This window comes from Hydra vulgaris, chromosome 15 (genome assembly GCF_038396675.1).
Source record: "Hydra vulgaris chromosome 15, alternate assembly HydraT2T_AEP".
NCBI lineage: Eukaryota > Metazoa > Cnidaria > Hydrozoa > Anthoathecata > Hydridae > Hydra > Hydra vulgaris.
Genome location: NC_088934.1, coordinates 12,102,132 through 12,121,574, shown reverse-complemented (window position 1 = coordinate 12,121,574; position 19,443 = coordinate 12,102,132). Strand labels below are relative to the sequence as shown.

The 19,443-nt window shown below is 28.4% G+C and overlaps 1 protein-coding gene across 1 annotated transcript in view; it reads left to right on the top strand.

The window, feature by feature from the left end:
- LOC136091397 (carbonic anhydrase 2-like) overlaps window positions 1-19,443 on the top strand; it is a 44,751-nt gene that overhangs the window by 6,012 nt on the left and 19,296 nt on the right. The window contains exons 2-3 of the mRNA XM_065818909.1: window positions 12,453-12,540; window positions 12,645-12,689. Coding sequence (XP_065674981.1) covers window positions 12,453-12,540; window positions 12,645-12,689 — 133 coding nt within the window. The remainder of the gene's footprint in view (window positions 1-12,452; window positions 12,541-12,644; window positions 12,690-19,443) is intronic.

Below are 19,443 nucleotides of genomic sequence, written 5' to 3'. Positions count from 1 at the left end.
TACTATATATATTACTATAGTAATACTATATATCGTGCCACATAGATCAGACTTATTTAAGGATGTTGGTTGCCGAAGTCAGAAGTAATAACGCACTTAAAGTTGCTTTAAACTGTTTTAGGAATTTACGGATATTCTTTCAGCTCTTATAATTCAAATTAGAAAAAAATTGTTTTGACAGTAGTAAATAAGATGTATATAAACATAAATAAAACTTAGATATAACATAACCTACTTTATAAAAGATAATTTTTTTTTTTTTTTTGTTTACATTTGCGAAAAATAAATAAAGCTTCTGAAAGAAGATGGAAGAAGAATGATCATACCTTTAGAATCTTTACAAAGACTGCATCATTTATTTCATAAAATCTTAAATTTTTTTTTTTTTTTTTTTTGTTTTTTTACAGCGATCATTATTATATATTTAAAAAAAGAAATATTTACATGTCTCCAGTGCATATAGTTTATATATATGTACTCTAAGATGTCCCAAAAACTTTTTTGGGGTTCTAAATACATCCTGGCAATATGCATAAAAATTAGCAATTTTATCAAATTTAAATGACACAAGTGTTAAGTTTAAAAACTAAAAAACTGGCACTTTTGAATTTTTTTATATGGTTTTTCACGTAAATGATACATTTCCACCTCTTTCTCATTTTTTTATTTATGTGATTTGTAAATAAGCAAGATTTTTTTTTAATAATATTATAAGGATCATATATAATACAATAATTAAGTCAATATAACATTAAAGTTTATGCTTTTAGATATATAAATAAATAGTAATATAGAAAGAAACAATAAGCAATGCATAAGAACAAGGTGTAAAAAAATAAAATTTGAAAATATGGAAAAAAAAAATTAACATTGTGGTAAAAAACCCAAGTAGACCATTGCATCTTTTGAACAGACTCATTTAAGAGCTTCCTAAATACCAGTTGCCTTAAAATGATGACATTTTAAGAAGGTATTGCCATATTATTTCCTTAAAGCATTTAAGGTATAGGTCAACAAAATCAAGTATTAGTTGCTCGATTTGATTAAGGAGGGTATCAGCTAAAATGTCAACTCCCTGGAGAAAAATGTGAGACAGGTATTAAAGATTGTCTTGTCAAAGAAACAGTAAGTATCTGTTGCAGAGCGTGTTTTCAACTTGACTTCTTGATGAAAAGTTGGATCATTGGAGATACGATTATAAAGCTCAACAAAAAATGGGGAAAGCAAATAGGTCTTAAAAAGTAAGATTTTCTCAATATATTTACAATAATTTTTTTATTTATTTTAACAGTCAAACTCTTTTTAAGTTGTGAATGTGTAAAGAGTGTATTTTTTTTCATATTAGATTAAACTTCGTTTCAAAAGAAAATCTTTCGATTCGCAAAACCAACTATAAAAAAAACTTCAAATGAACTTTTTTGACTTAGGCTGCAAAAATATTGTAATGAAAACCAAAGCTGATTGCAATAGATCACCTGAAGCCATTGAAAAGGGTATTTAATTCTTAATCGATCAAAAGTCAACAAGTAAAATATATATAACTGAGGATATTGACGTTAACAAGAAATAAAAGGATCTGCTGAGTTGTACCTGTCAATATCACGGGACGGCTTAATAAAAACGACAAGTGATGTTGCTAAAAGAATTCATTTTGGTGTAAGGGGTCATACAGCAACTTTTTCCTCAATTCTATAGCATGCAGGGCATAATTTGGAAAATAACGTTTTTTCAAAATCAGGAACCCGCAGAAAAAGATTTCATACCATCAAAAACAAAAGGGAAGAAATTGGAAATAGCTATACAAGTGTTTTAATCGGTAAGACACTCTTATTTCACTTCGATGGTAAATTGTGTAATGAATGGGATCTTAAAAATAACAATACTGTTTTAATGAAAAGGATTGCAGTAAATTAGACGGCTCCTGAGGATGATAATAATAGTGATACTCTGCTAGTAGTGTTCCAGGCATATTCATCTAAAAGCAAAGACCAAGTAAAATAAATAAAAAGGTACTAGAAGATTTTGAAATTGAAAATACCATTTTTTTCTGTTTGTACTGACACAACTGCTTCAAGCTCTCGTGCGCATAATGGAGGAATTGAGCTTATAAATAGTTACGTTGTCGGGAAGCACGTTATGAGGTTTTTATGTCGTTGACACATATATGACACATCAATCATTTAGTGCAAGCGTTAACAGGAAAGTCTAAGGCACCAAAAACGCAACTGTTTTCAAATTTTAAAATAAATTGATCTGAAAATTTTTAGGTATGCAATGAAAATATTACTCATCAGATAGATTTAATTTCAAAATTTTTAAAAACAATTATTACATGCATCAGATTTTACAAAATAGCTAAAGAATACTTTGGAAATGCCATTACCCTGAAAACCTTTTCCAAGATGAGAACAGACTATATAAATTTATGTGAACTTTGTTCTCTCTATTTGGTTAACGAAGTACCAAATTTCTACCTTCATCGATTCCCTGCTTGTCATGAAGCTAGATTTTTGGGAAACGGGATATGTTTATTTATGCTTCAACTAACTCATAAGAAAATTTATGTCAGTGGAGGAGATAGAAAATCTCAACAAAATTATTTGCACTTTTTGTAGCAGTATTTTACATTTCTTGGTTTCTGAAGTCATCTATCATAATTCAGGCACAATCTAATGATCTCAAAGTTTTTAAAGTAGCCGAAAGCATGGGAAAGAAGACGAAATACTATGCAAAAGTCTGAAAAAATCTCTTATTAGGCATACATGTTACTATACTGAAGATGTTGTTTTTGTATCACTAACAGATCCAGGTGTAACTAATGATGCAGAAAATCCTGATGATACAGAAACTCATTAATTATCCCTATCTCGATGATACTTTGAAATAAAGAAACCAGAGATTGGAGATGATCATTATAGTGCAGCAGATTAGCATAACATTTGTGCATAAAGTGGATAAAAGCATGAAACTTTTTTTACACGTAAAAAATAAGTATACAATGCATTTAAGGTATGGTGGCACGTTGAGTTAGTTGGATCTCGTTCGTAAAAATCAGTATTGGATTTTGTGTTTATAACAAAACGCAGAACAGATATATTTGAGCACGAGGGCATTTTATGAAATATTTATATAATTTTCACTATATATTTATATATCGAATAAATATTTCTGTTTATAAATTATCTTGTTTTTATTTAAATTAATATGTTATCACTGATATATTCAAGAACTTCTAAAATACTTCTGGTCTGCGTTTTGTAAAATCGCGAAACTCATTTTGCTTAGTTAAACAAAGACATACGTCTTTGTTTAACTAAGCAAAATGATAAATAGCAAATACGTATTTTTACTAGCCTGTGGAGAAGCTTCGAAATTTATTATGGAATCGGTTTTTGATTAATCAATTCGAGATTCAATTCGAATATAAAAAAAGGATTCAAGTTTTTTGAACTCTTACTTGTTTTGCTTTTGTTGCGTTTTTTTTAGATATTTGACGCTTTGGCGCTATCAAATTAATTTTGTTTATCCGTAAATACCTTTTAATCAAATGTTAACCAAGGCAAGAAGCAGTTTAAAAATAAGTTTATTCAAATATTTTTTTCTGAAAAATATAAAATCAAAAAAAGCTTAAACTTCAGATTTCAAGTGAAGATTTGCTTCGATTCGATAATAGATGTTATATTTTTTTTTACCAATTTTACGTTTGTTTATTTTATATTGTTTAAGGAAATGTTTATTTTAAAATAACACTTTATATTTACGGAATTTATCAAGGGGCTTGGCGATAAGACATATTAGTCTTATTCTCGCCCCTGCAGCATATATATCTTTTTATTAACGCACGGTTTGTATATATTTAAAAGGCACAAAAAAAAAAAAAAAAAATTCGTGTACTAAAAATACCGATTTGCAGGGCCCCAACCTGTACGTTATTGGTTTATAAGTATAAAGTTAATATATAATGTATAATTAAAATAATGAATAATATATGACTAATGAGGTTTTTAGGCATAAAACTTAACGCTCCATAATAAAACTTTTTTCTTCTTTGTTTTTAATTATAAACCGCTCTGTTTTGAAATTTATAAGTAGTCAAAATAAATTTCCTAAATATTGAGCACCTTTCAACGGACATGAGTTTTCTTTTATTTTGATACAACACTACATCAATATATATATATATATATATATATATATATATATATATATATATATATATATATATATATATATATATATATATATATATATATATATATATTGCACATCTTTCTAATGTATGCTTATCCAACTTAAGTAGTTTCATAAATTGGATGGGGTTGCTGCCAGACTTTATAACAGTAATAAAAAAAGAAAAAAAATTCCCTAACATTCTGTGCGCGTGTAGCATTTGCTCCAACTGCTCCAAAATAGCTACGCCACGGATATACATACATACCGGCATTTTCTGACCACTTTAGATCCTCTTTAAAAGCTAAAATCCCCATAAACTTGTAATACTTATGCATTTTATTGTTACATTGAGAACTCTTTATATATTTTATGTATTATGAAAATACTTAAGATTTTCTCTAATAAATTAAAAAATTTCGACCTTGCTTGTTATTTTAATTTTTTCTAGGCTGCGGTTAGCTTCATAATCAATTTTCTCTAACCTGCTCCCACATTAGACCTGCAACTTAAAAAATATTAGGGGAGGTTTTTTAAAAATAAGACATTTTATATGACTTTTATGATCAAAGTATTTGTGCTGCAGCACAATGCGCACTTACAAGTAAAAACCTTGATATTATTAAGGTTTAACACCGAGGTTGAGTAAAAGCACTCACTGACGTTTTGTATTTTTGCACCCATGTCGTTTCCGGATTAGTAAACAATCAGAGCCTTTTGGAGGATCTTCTATTTCAACACCTTTTTTTAAATATTTACTCCATTTATTTTACAAAAATGTATATACTAAAAAAAGTAGATATAAATATTTTAAATAGAACTTTTGAAAAAATGTCAATCTTAGGATGGGGGAGAGGGAAACGCCTTTTTTTGGGGAAGAGGGCCGAACCCTAACACTTTCCCTCCTCATTGGCGCATCTGCGATTGATGTATACTTGCTATGTTCTACCTTCTCTAAGATTTTGGTAAAATTGGTATTAGCTAAACGGTTTAAAGTTTACTAATGGTTTTATAAATCCAAGATGGCGGTAACTGCCATCTTGGATTCAAGCCAATTTTGGTCATGCTACACTTTGCCAACATATCTTAAAATAAACAGCATAACTTTCTGAGTTATTGTCAAAAATTTCATGCTTTTATCCACTTGTGCATAGTTCCAGTCATTTTTAATGCCAATCAGCTGCACTATTAACAAGAACACTCATTTGCACAAGTTTGTTGGGAAAAATAGCTGGTATATTTTTTTCATACTCGATCTTAATATATAAGATATACTGTTTTGGATTTCTGATGGAAAATTTGTAGATCGTTATCCCAACTTTAAGTTGTTTAAAGATTTTGTTTCAAATAATCAGTGCACATATGACTGCTCTTAAAGAAATATTTGTCTACTGCAAGATTTCCAGGCAGACAGTCATAATGAAAAATGTAAATATAAGAATGAAAAAGAGTGATTTGAACAATGTAACTCCTAAGCAAAAAGTATTTTAGATTAATGGTACATATTTTTTTCCACTTTAATCAAAAAAAAGTATTTTTAACCAAAATAAACTGTTTTTTCTTCGGATTGTTCTATTATTTAAGTATTAGGCATTTTGAAGAAAAATGGAAATCTACATCTTACACTTCCTAAAGGTGTAAAAACCTAAAAAATTTTATTTTATTTTTTATTTAAGGTATACAACCATAATGTGTTTTGAACCTTTTGGTTCTATAAAAAAGTTGTATTTTTGGGGACACCCAAACGTACACCACACATATTTACAATGCCAAAAGAAAGTTAAGAATGCTGTTATGCGCATGTGCACTTGAAAGTGGGATAAAATAATTAATTAAAAAGTTCGTGGTTTATAATATAAAGTGCTGGCTATTAACTCAAGTATTTAAAAAGTATACGCAAGTCCGTCCCACCACTAGGCTACTAGGGACTTGCTAGTGGTTGTCGTACAATATATATATATATATATATATATATATATATATATATATATATATATATATATATATATATATATATATATATATATATTACTAAATCAAAATAATGTAGTTGTAAGGAAACTCGCAGAGGACTTCGAGAAGCCTTATCATTGAGAATCTTTAAGATACAAAATAAACTAAAAATTTAAAACGTATATTTACATAACACGCATTAAACTTTTGAGATTTTGCTGTTCAGTATTATTCTACTGTTTAAGTTATTAACTTTATTTATTATTATTTTTATCATTATTACTTTTTTTTTATATATTGTTATCAATATTATCTTTAACATTTTATACATACCATACATATCGATAAAATTATTTTTGTTAATTATGAGATCTTTTAGTTTTTTCTTTAGGGCAATAAGATTATCCAATTTATTAAGTTTTATATATTGAGGTACTTTGTTGTATAAATAGGGGCCACGGTATACAATTAAAAATTTTGAGAATATTTTTTTTTATGGGCATTGTGAAGTTACCTGTTCCTCGTATGATATATCTCTGTTGGCGGTAATTTGAAAAAAGTTATTAATAAAATTAGCTGGAACAACCTTTTTAAGTTATTAGTAAAATAAGCTGGAACAAATCCGAGTTTTTATTTGAGCATAAATAAAATATTTTGGTACTTGTTAATTTAGTAGATATTTAATGCATTCAAGTAAAGGATCAATGCATTTAAGTAAAGGATCGGCATGAATGAATTTATTTTTTATTATAAATCAATCTTGATGTGTGTGTCTGATGTATATATATAGAACTTTGTTTAGATTTCTTTGTACCTTCCCTGGTTATATTAGTATATGTTAGATAACTTTGTGTATAAAAAAAGATGAGAATTTTTATACAATAAAATTTTCAAAAGATATAATAAAAAACAATTTTTTTAGTTAATTTTACTTTCTTAATTTGTAACTATATTAGTGTTTTAAAATTGACTTAAAAGCAATTTAGATAATTAAAAGCAATTTTTATACGTTGATGTAGTGTATCACCAGTAAACTTTTCTCTAAGTATTAATAAAATAGAATGGGTTTTATTCCATTATAATTACAAAGGAAACTTCCCATAAACTACATCGTATGACATGTCACCTCTTTTTATTAATAAAATAATTTTTAAAAAAGTAACAGCTACTAACTCTCTTTTTATTCATATTGATAAAAATCTGACGTGGAATTGACACATAAAAAATATAGGCTCTAGATAATCGGTATTATTTAAGTTGATACCGAGAAGCTTCTCGGTCATAGACCGCGGTACATGACCATCTTTGGATGGTCTCGTATCGTGTGGTATTGCTTATGAGCTAATATCAATACCATCTACACGATACCGATAATAAAAAGTATTGTATGGTATCAAATAGACCCATAGTCCATATGGTATGCTATCGAATGGACCCATATTGTATGGTATCGAAACACCTGCCCCAAACAAAAGAGCAACAAGTTGATAAAATATTTTTTCAAATATTTTAAAGCCGGAGGTTTTTAGTAAAAAATACTAATTATATCTTTTATGACTTTAGTTTTTAAAAAAACAATTCCAGTTTGACGTATTTTAGACGAAAAAAATGCCACTTAAATTAGGATTAAGGATGTATCGGAAATTGTGATTTTTAGGTCAATCCGGTCCGGTAAAATTACAATATTTCGGAATGCCGCAATTAATTTTTTACTTAATTTTTTTCATCTGTGACACAGACTGTGTAAATTAAATCAAAAATTAATTTTCCTACAGGGCAACGAAGAACTATAAGTAAACCTAGAAAAAAAATACAAAATTTTCAACAAAACAATGTAAATTTAGGTAAAGCTACGGTTAAGCGGTCTAAAATAATTTTATATTTCTTTGCTTGTTGCGCTCTCGTGAGTAGAGGCTTTTTTAACATTAAGAATTTTAATTGAAATAATAAAAGAAAAAAGATTGCTGCCCCATGCTAAAATCTTAGTCGAAGTAGCAGCACTTCTTTGTAGCACTAAGCTATAAGATAGTGGATGTAGCATCACTTCCTTGTAGCAGCAGGCTCTAAGATAATCAATGTAGCAGCACTCAGTAATAATAATTCTTTATGATTATATAAAAAGCCTTCAAAAGAAAGCCCAACAACCAAATACGATAAAATTATTTTAGACCGTTTAACTGTAGCTTTGTCTAATTTTATTTGTAGTCATCACATATATAAGGATTTCTAAACGTTTAGGAATATTCTGGAGCAAAAAGAGTTAATATCCAGTTTTTAGCAACAAACGAGCTCTTTTTTCATCCAAAATGTTACCTGCCTCTAAGAATAGTCTCATTTTAAATGTAAAAATATAAAACAAAGAAATAATTTTAAGTATAAATATTATGCAGGTTAAAACTTTCAATAAATAAAATTATAAGAAACAAATAAAAACAATGTATTAGATTTAAATGAAACCAAAATCATAATATCGATAATATGTTTATGTTATAGATTGCAAATACATATATAGCCACGATGCTGAGGTGCAGACTTTCACAATTAATCTTAAAAATTACATGAATATAATTCTTGTTCCGATACGATACCAAATAATACTATCGGTATCGGTATCGGTATGATTCCAACATAACCGATACTTTCGATACTATTATCGCGTGATCTCGATATCGATACTGTAAAGTATTGAACCGAAACCAAACGATAAAACGAGACTTGATACCAATTATCTATTATCTAAAAAGATATGAGTAGTAAAATATCAAAAACCACAAGAATTTTGTATAAAGCATTACTCATTCACACATTCATCGTTACAGAAACTATACGAACATTGCGTGAATTTGTAAAAATAAAAGTAAACATGAACCTATTTATCGTTAACAGAAACATGTTGCACGCCTTATTAATTAAGGATGGATTTGCTCATGGCAAGCCTCTAATAATTGAAATAATTTTTACTACATAAGCTTCATATCTTATTTAATGCTATTGCTGTAAGTTTAAATGTAAAAACAATCAATATCAATTTTTAATAATTTTTACACTGTTAAAGAAAAAACAATTTGCGAAATGATAACGACATTCGCCAATCAGTTGATCAAATTAATTTCGGAAAATATTATATTTTATTTGGAGGAGCTTTCCATTTAAATAAAAATGTTTAGAAAAGTATTGACTTTTCTTAATAGTTTAGCTATCACTCTTTTGAACAAAAACTTAAACTTTTTTAATTTGATGATACATCTAATTTCTATTAACTTCTTTGAAATTTTAACAACTTATTAATTGTTATTTAACACTTTTTGTAATCATGATACTGTATAACGCATCTTTATATTTATTTCGGAATCTTTTTAATTAATTTTAAATTTTGTTTATGTTTTTAGTTCTAATCAAATTTTTATGTAATAGTATAATTGCTTGAAAGTTTGAGTTCTTTTATTTCTTACTTTTCATTATTATATTTATTTCTTATTTTTCTTTGCAAACTTCTTTATTTGTTATGTGAATATATTATTATATGAAGTTTTAATATGTAAATTTTTTAGTGGTTCTTGACGATTAGACCTTACGGTCTTCTACAAGTCCCTGCTTGTTTAATTTCTCAATACTTATTATGCAACTTTTTATTTCTGTATTTCATAATTAGCAACGCATTGTTTTTTTAACATGTAATAACTACTCTTCAATATTTACAAAAAAAAGTGCTGTATTAATAGTAAAGTAACACGCGGGGCACTTTGACATGCGATTAACATTGACATGCGATTAACATTGACATGCGATTAACATTGGCACGCGATTAAGATTGACATGCGATTAACATCGACACGCGATTAACATTGACATGTGAAAGACTAAAGGTTTTTTAGATTAATTTTTAAACAATAGTTACCCGTTGACGATTCTTTAATAACTAATAACTAATTTCTGAAAAATATTGTTCAACGGATCACCGCTACATTAATACTATTTTAGAATCCTTTAAAGCTTTTATATTTTAGTTAGATAACTTTTTTTAAGAATGCCTCATTTCAATTGAAGGTAATAAATAATTCTTCATTGAGAACCGCATTTCAATTGTTAATTTTTTTTTATTTTTTTTTTTCAAAGAAAACCACTTATCAACTGAAGTTAGTAAATTATTAATTTTAAAAAGTATGAATAGCATGAGAAATACTAACTTTAAAAAAGTTACAATTATTTTTCTATAACTATAAATAATTTAAATTTGATTACTTTTCAAACCTTGAAAGCTATAAGATTTCATTACATGATCTACGATGAAATTTGATAACTAATTCTACAATAAATTATTTTTTTTTTGCATTTAAGCTGCTGGAATTTATTTGTTTTAATGCATGCTTTATGACTAGTTCTTAAATTGATTAAAAGTTTTTTTTTCAGAAATCTACAAAGTTTACTATTAAATACATAAATTTTTGAGAGTATGTAAGTTGTTCTAATTTCAATTAAAAAATGTTTTTTATAATAACACCATATCTCTTCCTAATCTTTTCTCCTTTTTTGACAACTCGGTTTAGTCTTTTGATGTATATTTTTGCATTTTTTCAAAATAATTTTTGTTTGGGCTAGGGAGCTCTAGCTGTTTGCCATACTTTTATACACCTCTTACACGGTTATATTTTTTTGGCTGAATTCTTTTTTATTACTTTATTTTATATTTACATACTCATTTTTTACTATTATTAATGGGTGATGCTAATATAACTATCAGACGCACAGCATACCATCTAAACCACCGTGGGATGGAATACTTGCTTCGGTCGTGTATTGGAGTGGCTTTCCTTAGAATCATTATAATATTTTTTTTATGCTCAGGTGTTTATTTCATTGCAGGTTCTTTACTATCCATTTAAGTTTAACATTTAGTTTTCACTCGTATCGATATTTGTTAGTGGCGATATTTGATGTTACAATGAAGTATTATAATAGCCATTTTTCTACCAACTCATTGTAACATCAATAAATTATTACAAATAATTCATTGATGTTTGTTTTTTGTTAATAAACTTCCTAGATGTACGACCTTTTCCAATCGGTTTTAATTTTCCCGGTTACTTGTTTCAAATTTTCTTTCTTTTCCGGTATCTTTATGCATGTAGATGACGTTAAGACTGTTGCATGTAGATGCATGTAGTTATGCATGTAGATGACGTTAAGACTGTTGAGTGAAACGGTTGAGACAATATCTTCTTTTTAGTTTCGCCCGAATTTTTTCTTTTTTTTTGGAAAAGGAAAGATTTTATCATTATAAACTTTTATGTTACATTAGTATAAAGGAGACAATTGTTTTACTTACGAGTTAATTTCGTCGAATAGATTTTCATCCGTTGCATTAACTTTCAATAAATTTTCAGGTAACGCAGTTTTCCGTTTATTGGGTAATATTTTCTAATATTTTGTAATGTTTAAACTGAGGGAGAATTTAATTAAAGTTAAATTTCAAAAAATTCAAAACCAAATTTAAAAAAATTTAAAGTCAATATCAAAAAAAAAAAAATTTAAACAGCATTATTACAAAATTTTTTTGGTCACACTCTTGGTCACCTTTGCTATGGAATTTTTATTTTCCTTAGTCACCTTTGCTATGTGTTTTAAATGTTATAGCCAGATTGCAGCGCTTGATTTGAATTAAAATTCTCAACTCACTTTTGATTTTTTAATTTGGTTCTAAAGTTAATACAACTGAATACAATGTTTATCATATTTTATAAACAGTAAATAAAAAAATTAATTTAACTGATTTTTGTCAAAGTTTAAATGCAAAATTACGGCAGTCATATCGTACCTGATATCTCACAACACGGAAATAAATGTAAATTAATCAAAGTGTTTTTGTTTTTATGCTTTTATGATAGAAACTTTGATACATAAATTCGCATTTGTTTGCAGTCCTGCAATAAGGGTAAGATCGCGCACTCTCAACCGATCAGGAACTTTTACCCTCTTTTTTCTTACTATATTTACTTCATGGTATTGAAAGACATAGTTTAAAGTTATTATAAGGTTATAGTTTGCAATGTTAAGTTAGGAAAGAATAAATCAGCATAAATCCTATTCTCTTTTCTTTGCACTTATTCTAAATTTGTAAAAATTTACGATATAAAATTTGTGTTTTAAAATAGTTAATCGGTATTTACTTTTGCCTGTATTTTTATATACTTTGTAATAAGTTTTTCTTTTTTTTTATATTTAAGTTTGTATACGTATTATTTATTTTAAATTTTATTTATTATAGTTTTTTTAAGTTTGTATTTCTTTTTTTTTCACTAAGAGTGACTTTATTAAATAAAATTTCACAGACTTTAAAACTGCAAGTAATGGATAATAGAATGATATTTATTGCTATTCTGTGTCAGTTTGCTTCAAATGCTTATGGAAAACACGGAGGTATTTTAAAAACTTTTAGCCCTAGCCTATATTTTGGACATTAATTTAAAAGTATATTATTTATTTTTGTATACATCTTTTGTAAACAAACAATATTGTTTTAGACGTTCAATCGCATCTTGGTGAATGGGCATACGATTATTATACAGGTATAAAATATTTGCACTTTATTAGTGTTTTTAATCTAAGAAATGTAAGCGCAAAATTTGGTCAATTTTGTTTTTTTTCTAATATTATCAATAAAAGTGGTTACTTGCTGTTATTTTTTCTTCGTCTAAAGAACTTTTATGACTAGTGGTTAATTACAGCGTGCACTAATAATAATTCATTAGGCAACGAATTTCTGAAACTCTTTCAATTTGTAGCAATTTTTAAACACAGCTCTTATAAAAGGAATCTAAGTTAAAATTGAATAAAACTGGGATTTTTTTCAAATAATCATCAGGCATATGCCCAGTAATAGTTTCAGCCAAAAAATAAAATTGTAGTCGCTCTTAAAATATTTGCGGGTTTAATTAACCATCAGCATTTTTATAACATGGAAAACCGCCGTACTTTTGCTGTTTGTAAACAGGTGTATAGCCTAAATTGGTTGGTATATAGCCATAACCAGGTGTATAGCCATAAACATGGTATAGCCTCCTATAATTTGCATAGGGTTTATGTATAGTTTTTAATTTCAATTAATTTCAATTACTAATTGTGAAAAAACTAGACTGTGAAAAAACTAACATTTTATTTTTTAAACAGGTCCATCAATGTCTCTCAAAATTTCAGAGTTACTCATTAACAAATAACAATAAAAAGAGAATAGATAGATAAAAATTTATCATGGAGAAATTATATTGCGCACATTGAATCAAAAATATCATCTGCAATATCATCTCAATATCATTTGCAATAGGTATCTTATATAATATCATAAAGTAAAGTTTTTCTTGAACAGAAATAAAGAAATAGTCGAGCCATTTCTTAATTTATGTTTAAGAATAAAACATTACTTTGGTCTAATTCATAGTCATCTCACATTTGCTAATATAGTTTGGGCTAACACAAAACAAAATTAATTAAACTATAAGGATTGTAAAACTACGATTGTAGAGCAATTCGTCTTCTAAATAGAATGGAAAATCCTTTTAATATGTTGAAAAATACAGTGGGTTGCTTAAATATAGAGTCAGTTAATATTTAATATGATTTTTTTTTAAAATCTAAAGCAAACAAAAAAGTTAATAACTTAAATTGTTTTAAATTTTATTAACAGTGGTTTTAAAAACAAAATAACAAAAAAAATTTTATCAAAAAAAAATTTATACAATTGTTAAATATTTTTTAGGAGAAATATATACAATTGTTAAATAAAACAGAGCAAAAATATAGAGTCAGGGTGCATTTTAGTATTTTGTATACGCACCACGAACTTTCACACATGCAAGAACACGTCTAGGCATAGATTCTATTAGTTGGATACATAGTTCTCTTGGAAATTTTTTCCAAAGCTTTTTTAACGCCTGCTGTAATTGCGCAGCACTGGCAATGCTCTCTTTGACCAATCTCTTGTCTATCCAAACCCAAATGTTCTCAATGGAATTTAGATCTGGAGAATGAGCTGGTCTAGGAATGACCGTAATTTTTTTCCAATTAAGCCACTCTTTAATTGAGATTGCAGTGTGAGCCATGTGATGAAAAATCCATTATTGTTGTCTTCCGTAAAAAGCTCTGGCTGTTGGAAAAAGTTTACTTTCAAGGGTCTCTTTGTAGTTGTACTGGTTAATTCTGCCGTTATAAACGTTGTACAACCCTGTTCCTTTATGGGAGAACATCCCCATATTCCAACTGATTATCCTCCATCTTGTACCCTTGGTACACAAAAACGCTCTTTAAACTTTTCATCAGCCAACCTTTTGATGATTAATCTTGACTTGCAATTTATCACCTCAAATTAGATTTCTCGCTGAAAATGACTTTGACCAAGTCTTCTACAGACCAGTGAAGTCTTTCTCTACACCACTTTAATCTTTTTAGGTAATCTGAGACACGCTAAAGTGGTTTTCGAGCAGCGACATAGCAATCTAAGCCTTTCTTATTTAGGCATTTTCGTACAGTCCATCTACTAACACTAACGTTACCAGGCATATTTGTGAACCATTCAGGAAGTTCGCGGTAAGAAATTTTAGGGTCTTCTCTAACCTTTAGATAGTGATAATTTTGGTCTTTTAAAGTTTTCTTTAAAGGCCTACCAAGCCTTGGTAAATCTTTGACATCATTATGTAGCTCGTGGTTCTTCAATGTTGTTTGTACACATTTAAGAGAAACACACATTCGATCTATTTTTCGTTGACTTTTTGTTTTATTTTTTAGCAGACCCACAATTTGCCATCATACCTTGTTTGAAACAGCTTTTCTGCTTTTTTTCTTTCATTTTTGTCTTTTTACTTTACCAAATAATTACTAATGCGAATAACTCAAGATTTAAAAATGATAATTTTATTTTATTTTCGCAAGAATGTTTATATAGTTCGAAAAAAATCAGCCACTAAACTTTAGATTCTTCGGATAACATTTTGTTGAGATATTTTAACTTAAGTCGTTAAATTTTAGTTGATTCTATATTTTTGCTACATTAGAAATACAGGTATATTCTAAATTAATATTACTCAAGACTGGTTACCCTAACGAGTTCCAATTATATACCATTCGATAGAGAATCAATTAATTAGAACATTTAATACGCTTTTAATCGTGTTAATAATGGTTGGTTGGTTTCAAAGTGAATTGGGAAAAAAACAAAAATTTCAGACAAACAAAGTAGTCACTCTATATTTATGCAACCGACTGTATATAAGTCTTAAACTTGGAAACCCTTAATTTATATCAGATTCTTATATTTATATTTAACTATTACCAACCGTAATATTTTTTAGACATATTTTCGTCATCACTTTCTCAAAGTTGTATTTGCTATCTAATAGGGAGACACGAAAAAAAAAATTTGTAATGCTTTTGTGGTAGAGCGGAGAACTTGTCTCTACACATAAGTAGCTTCTGTGCAAAGTTTCGTAACTCCAATACAAATGTCTTCTGTTCTGGCAAGATACATGAAATTTCAAAAGTTTATAAAATATATCCTTATATTTATATATTAAAAAAAAAAATTTTTAAGCGTCACAGCACTTTGTGGAAATGTGCAAAAAATACACCTTTGTATGCTTAATTACTGTGCGAAATTTCACGCCTCACGGACGATATCTTCTGTTCATGGTTGTTTTGTTATACTTTTATTTTTTTTAATGTCAATTTTTTGAAAAAACCAAGTACACATTTCAATTGGAATAAGTGCAGCTGGTACTATTCTTTTTTCGATTTCTTTTGTTCTAATATTGCTAATCTTTTGAGACAGTAACTTTTTGACTAATATGCAAGTATACAGTACGTTAACATTATAAAATTAAAGTTACAAAGTTAAGTGGTATTTTTTATAATCCCTGTACAAGTCGAAGTTGCTATTTTGTCTTGAAATTTTCTTGGCTTATATACAAGCATATATGGTAATAACTATTATTTTAGCAGCTTATTCTCCAGATTATCATTATTATTTAATTAACCAATAATTTTTTACAACTAATAAATTATTATAAGTTATTGCTTCAGGTCGTTAGTAAGAAATAAAACAGCAGTGAGAAACAAAACATCGCAAAATCTTCAAAATTTTAAAAGCGAAGAGCATTAGACTGTCTAATTTTTGGATCACCAACAGATTTTGCTTGGATGCTTCTAATAAATGTTATTAAATGTTTAATTTACGAAAGGTGGCGTCTTAGATCTGAAACAACTGGTAATAAGGAACCCACATTTTCTTCCATATTACAGCAGCTGCAGCTGGTGTATTTTGATGCTTCCATTTCGACAGTTTCAAAGAAACGTTTCATTAATATGGTTGATGCATATTACAAATTATATTGATATCAAGTCTGTTTATAAAAGAATAGAGAAAGCATGGCAATAAAAGCATGAGTTAAGAAGTTTAAAGAAGAATCACGCTCCCTTTTTGATATAGCGGCTTGTAAGTTTACAGACTTAAATTATCCAAAAAATTCTTAAGTTCCCTTTAAAAAACAAACATTTCTTGCTGATCAAAGAACAAGGCACCTAATGTGCATTGGATTGTTCGGTTCGATCATTTAGAAGGTTTTTATTTCGATGGCCGATGTAACAAAACATTGTCAACAGAAAAAGAGAAGGATAAATACAATCAAAAAGAAATTATATAGGAGAACTATTCCTTGCAAAATAACCAGGATCTAGCTATATTAGCCATGTTACACCAGTATCAGGAACAAGTCTAACAGTTGCTGAAAGTATTTACAACTATATCACAGCAGAAGTGAGTGAAGGTTTAAACAATGCTCTTGTTATAGGGTGTGATGAAACGGTTGTAAATACTGCAGTTCATAATGGGGTACTGCGTTGTCTTGAAATGAAGATTGGAAGATTAGTGAAATTGGTTGTCTGTCAACTGCATTTCAACGAAATTGCCTCTTCGCCACTTGTTTGAATCCCTTGATGGTTCTACCTCCGAACCTACTTCCTACACCGGTTGCATTGGAAAATCTTTAAAGGGATGTGAGCTGCTTCCAGTGGTAATATTTGAGCCAGTTAACAGCACCTTGCCATCAGGTAATATACTAAATTTAAGTTATTACCAGAGGTATTTGAGGGATATAGCTCTCGCCATTAAATCAGACATATGTCCTCCAGGTCTTGCGAAGCAAGATCTAGGCCTTCTAAACGCATGACGCTGGTTGACAACAACCAACAAAAAATTAAGATTGTATGTTTCCAGCGCAGAACCATCAAATAACTGACGTAACATAGTAGAGTTCATTCTCAGAGTGTATGCACCTTTTGGTTTCGCATCAAAATTCATCATTCAATTAAGAATAGAGCGTGGCATCTTCACAACTTGCTTCAATCATCCAGATAATTGCATCAAGTTAACTGCAACGTCATTGACCCAGTAATTTCTCGGAATGCTTACTTTACATCTCCAGAAAACATTCTGCTTGCAATGCTAACTAATAAGAGAACACATATTTATTTACTTTTTTTATGTTCTTAATTACAATATTTATGATAAAGATACAAATAATATAAAAAAAGAAAAGTTAACAAGCCAAGATATCGTTATGAAAATTTCTTAATATTTTATAAAGAATTATTTAATAAAGAATAAGAATAATTATAAAGAATGCGGTTTCTCAAAGAAGGCCATCAGGTCTTGTCACAGAGAGACTGCGATTGAAAAAATTAAAACGTTTTTTTTCTGTTTTTTTTTAAAATTGTTTCTTCCTTTGTTATGGTGTTTACGGCTTGCATCAATCAAAATACTGTATCATCCGAACAGCTGACTCATGCAAACAATGGTGTTCATAGTTTTCTAGATAAATCTCCTGCACACACTGAATCTAATTTGTCGAAAATAATCACTGAATCTTATTAATTGCCATAAATTATTTACTATATATCACTGAATATAATCAATATAATATCATTTCCAGACTTAATATGATATATTTGCAGGTTGTTCAAAAGGTTGTCCAAAAGGGCCTAGATAGCCATATGATGGTTATCGCTATGAGTTAAGCCAAATTACCAAATTTACGTTATGCTTCTGACAATAAAAAATCCCAACCAACTGCCAAATATATAAATTACCGTTTACGCTTCTAAAGACAAAAACGCTAAGTCACTACCAAAGGATGGTTCACCTCCAAACATACCCTATATACATATATTGGTAGATACGCATACATCATTTTCTTTTTTCTTATATATATATATATATATATATATATATATATATATATATGTATATATATATATATATATATATATATATATATATATATATATATATATATATATATATATATATATATATATATATATATATATATATACATTTAATATTTTTGTCTTTCTTTTTTTCTTCTTTCTTTTTTTTTATTATTATTATTATTTTATATATATATCAGAACGCTCGGCGTGCAAAGAGCGAGAAAAGTACAAGAATCTATTGAGATGGTTGAAAACGTTTGGACAAAAAAAATTTATATTCCGAAAATAAACTTTGAATCAAATGACTACATTGATCTAATCGACTGGTCATCCAACAAAGTTACTCCAACACTAGTACTAAATAATGTCACTACAAAAGTTTTGAAAAAAATGTTAAAAGAACCAATACCGATTGACTGGACTTTTACAAAGTTCCCATGCCACACACAAGCTGCGGAAAGAACAGAAAAATTGGTTACGGAGGCCTCAAAGAAAGTGTGTGGACAAAACAAACGGGACGGATTTATTCGCCCCACTCTAAAATCAGGAAAGGCCATGTCTGAATTTAGGTACAAGAGACAGTACAAAACCTAAAGACCTTACATAACAACCATTTTCGTACTCTTAATTTTTTATGCTATTTTTTTAATTCTTACAATACTACTATAATATTTATATGTACTATATAATTACAATAGGTATATGCTATTATATAATATATATGTAATTGTACAACAGTTAAAGTTTATGTTTTATAAATTTTGGTTAAATAATGAAATAACAGCGGATTTGTCAGTTTAGGTGTAATTTCAGGCTCTTTGCCAGAACAATTTAGTACTGTATCTAATCATACACATCTGCAGCTTTTGCACACAACCGCGAAGTGCTGTGACGTTTAAAAAATATTTCTAAAAATATATTAAAAAAATGGATATTTCACTAAGTTTTTGAAATTTCAAATCCCTTGCCAGAGCAGAAGATTTGCACCTGAGTGTTGAAATTTTGCACAGAGGTTACTTACGTATAGAGACAAGTTTGCCGCTCTACTCCGACGCTCTATTCTTA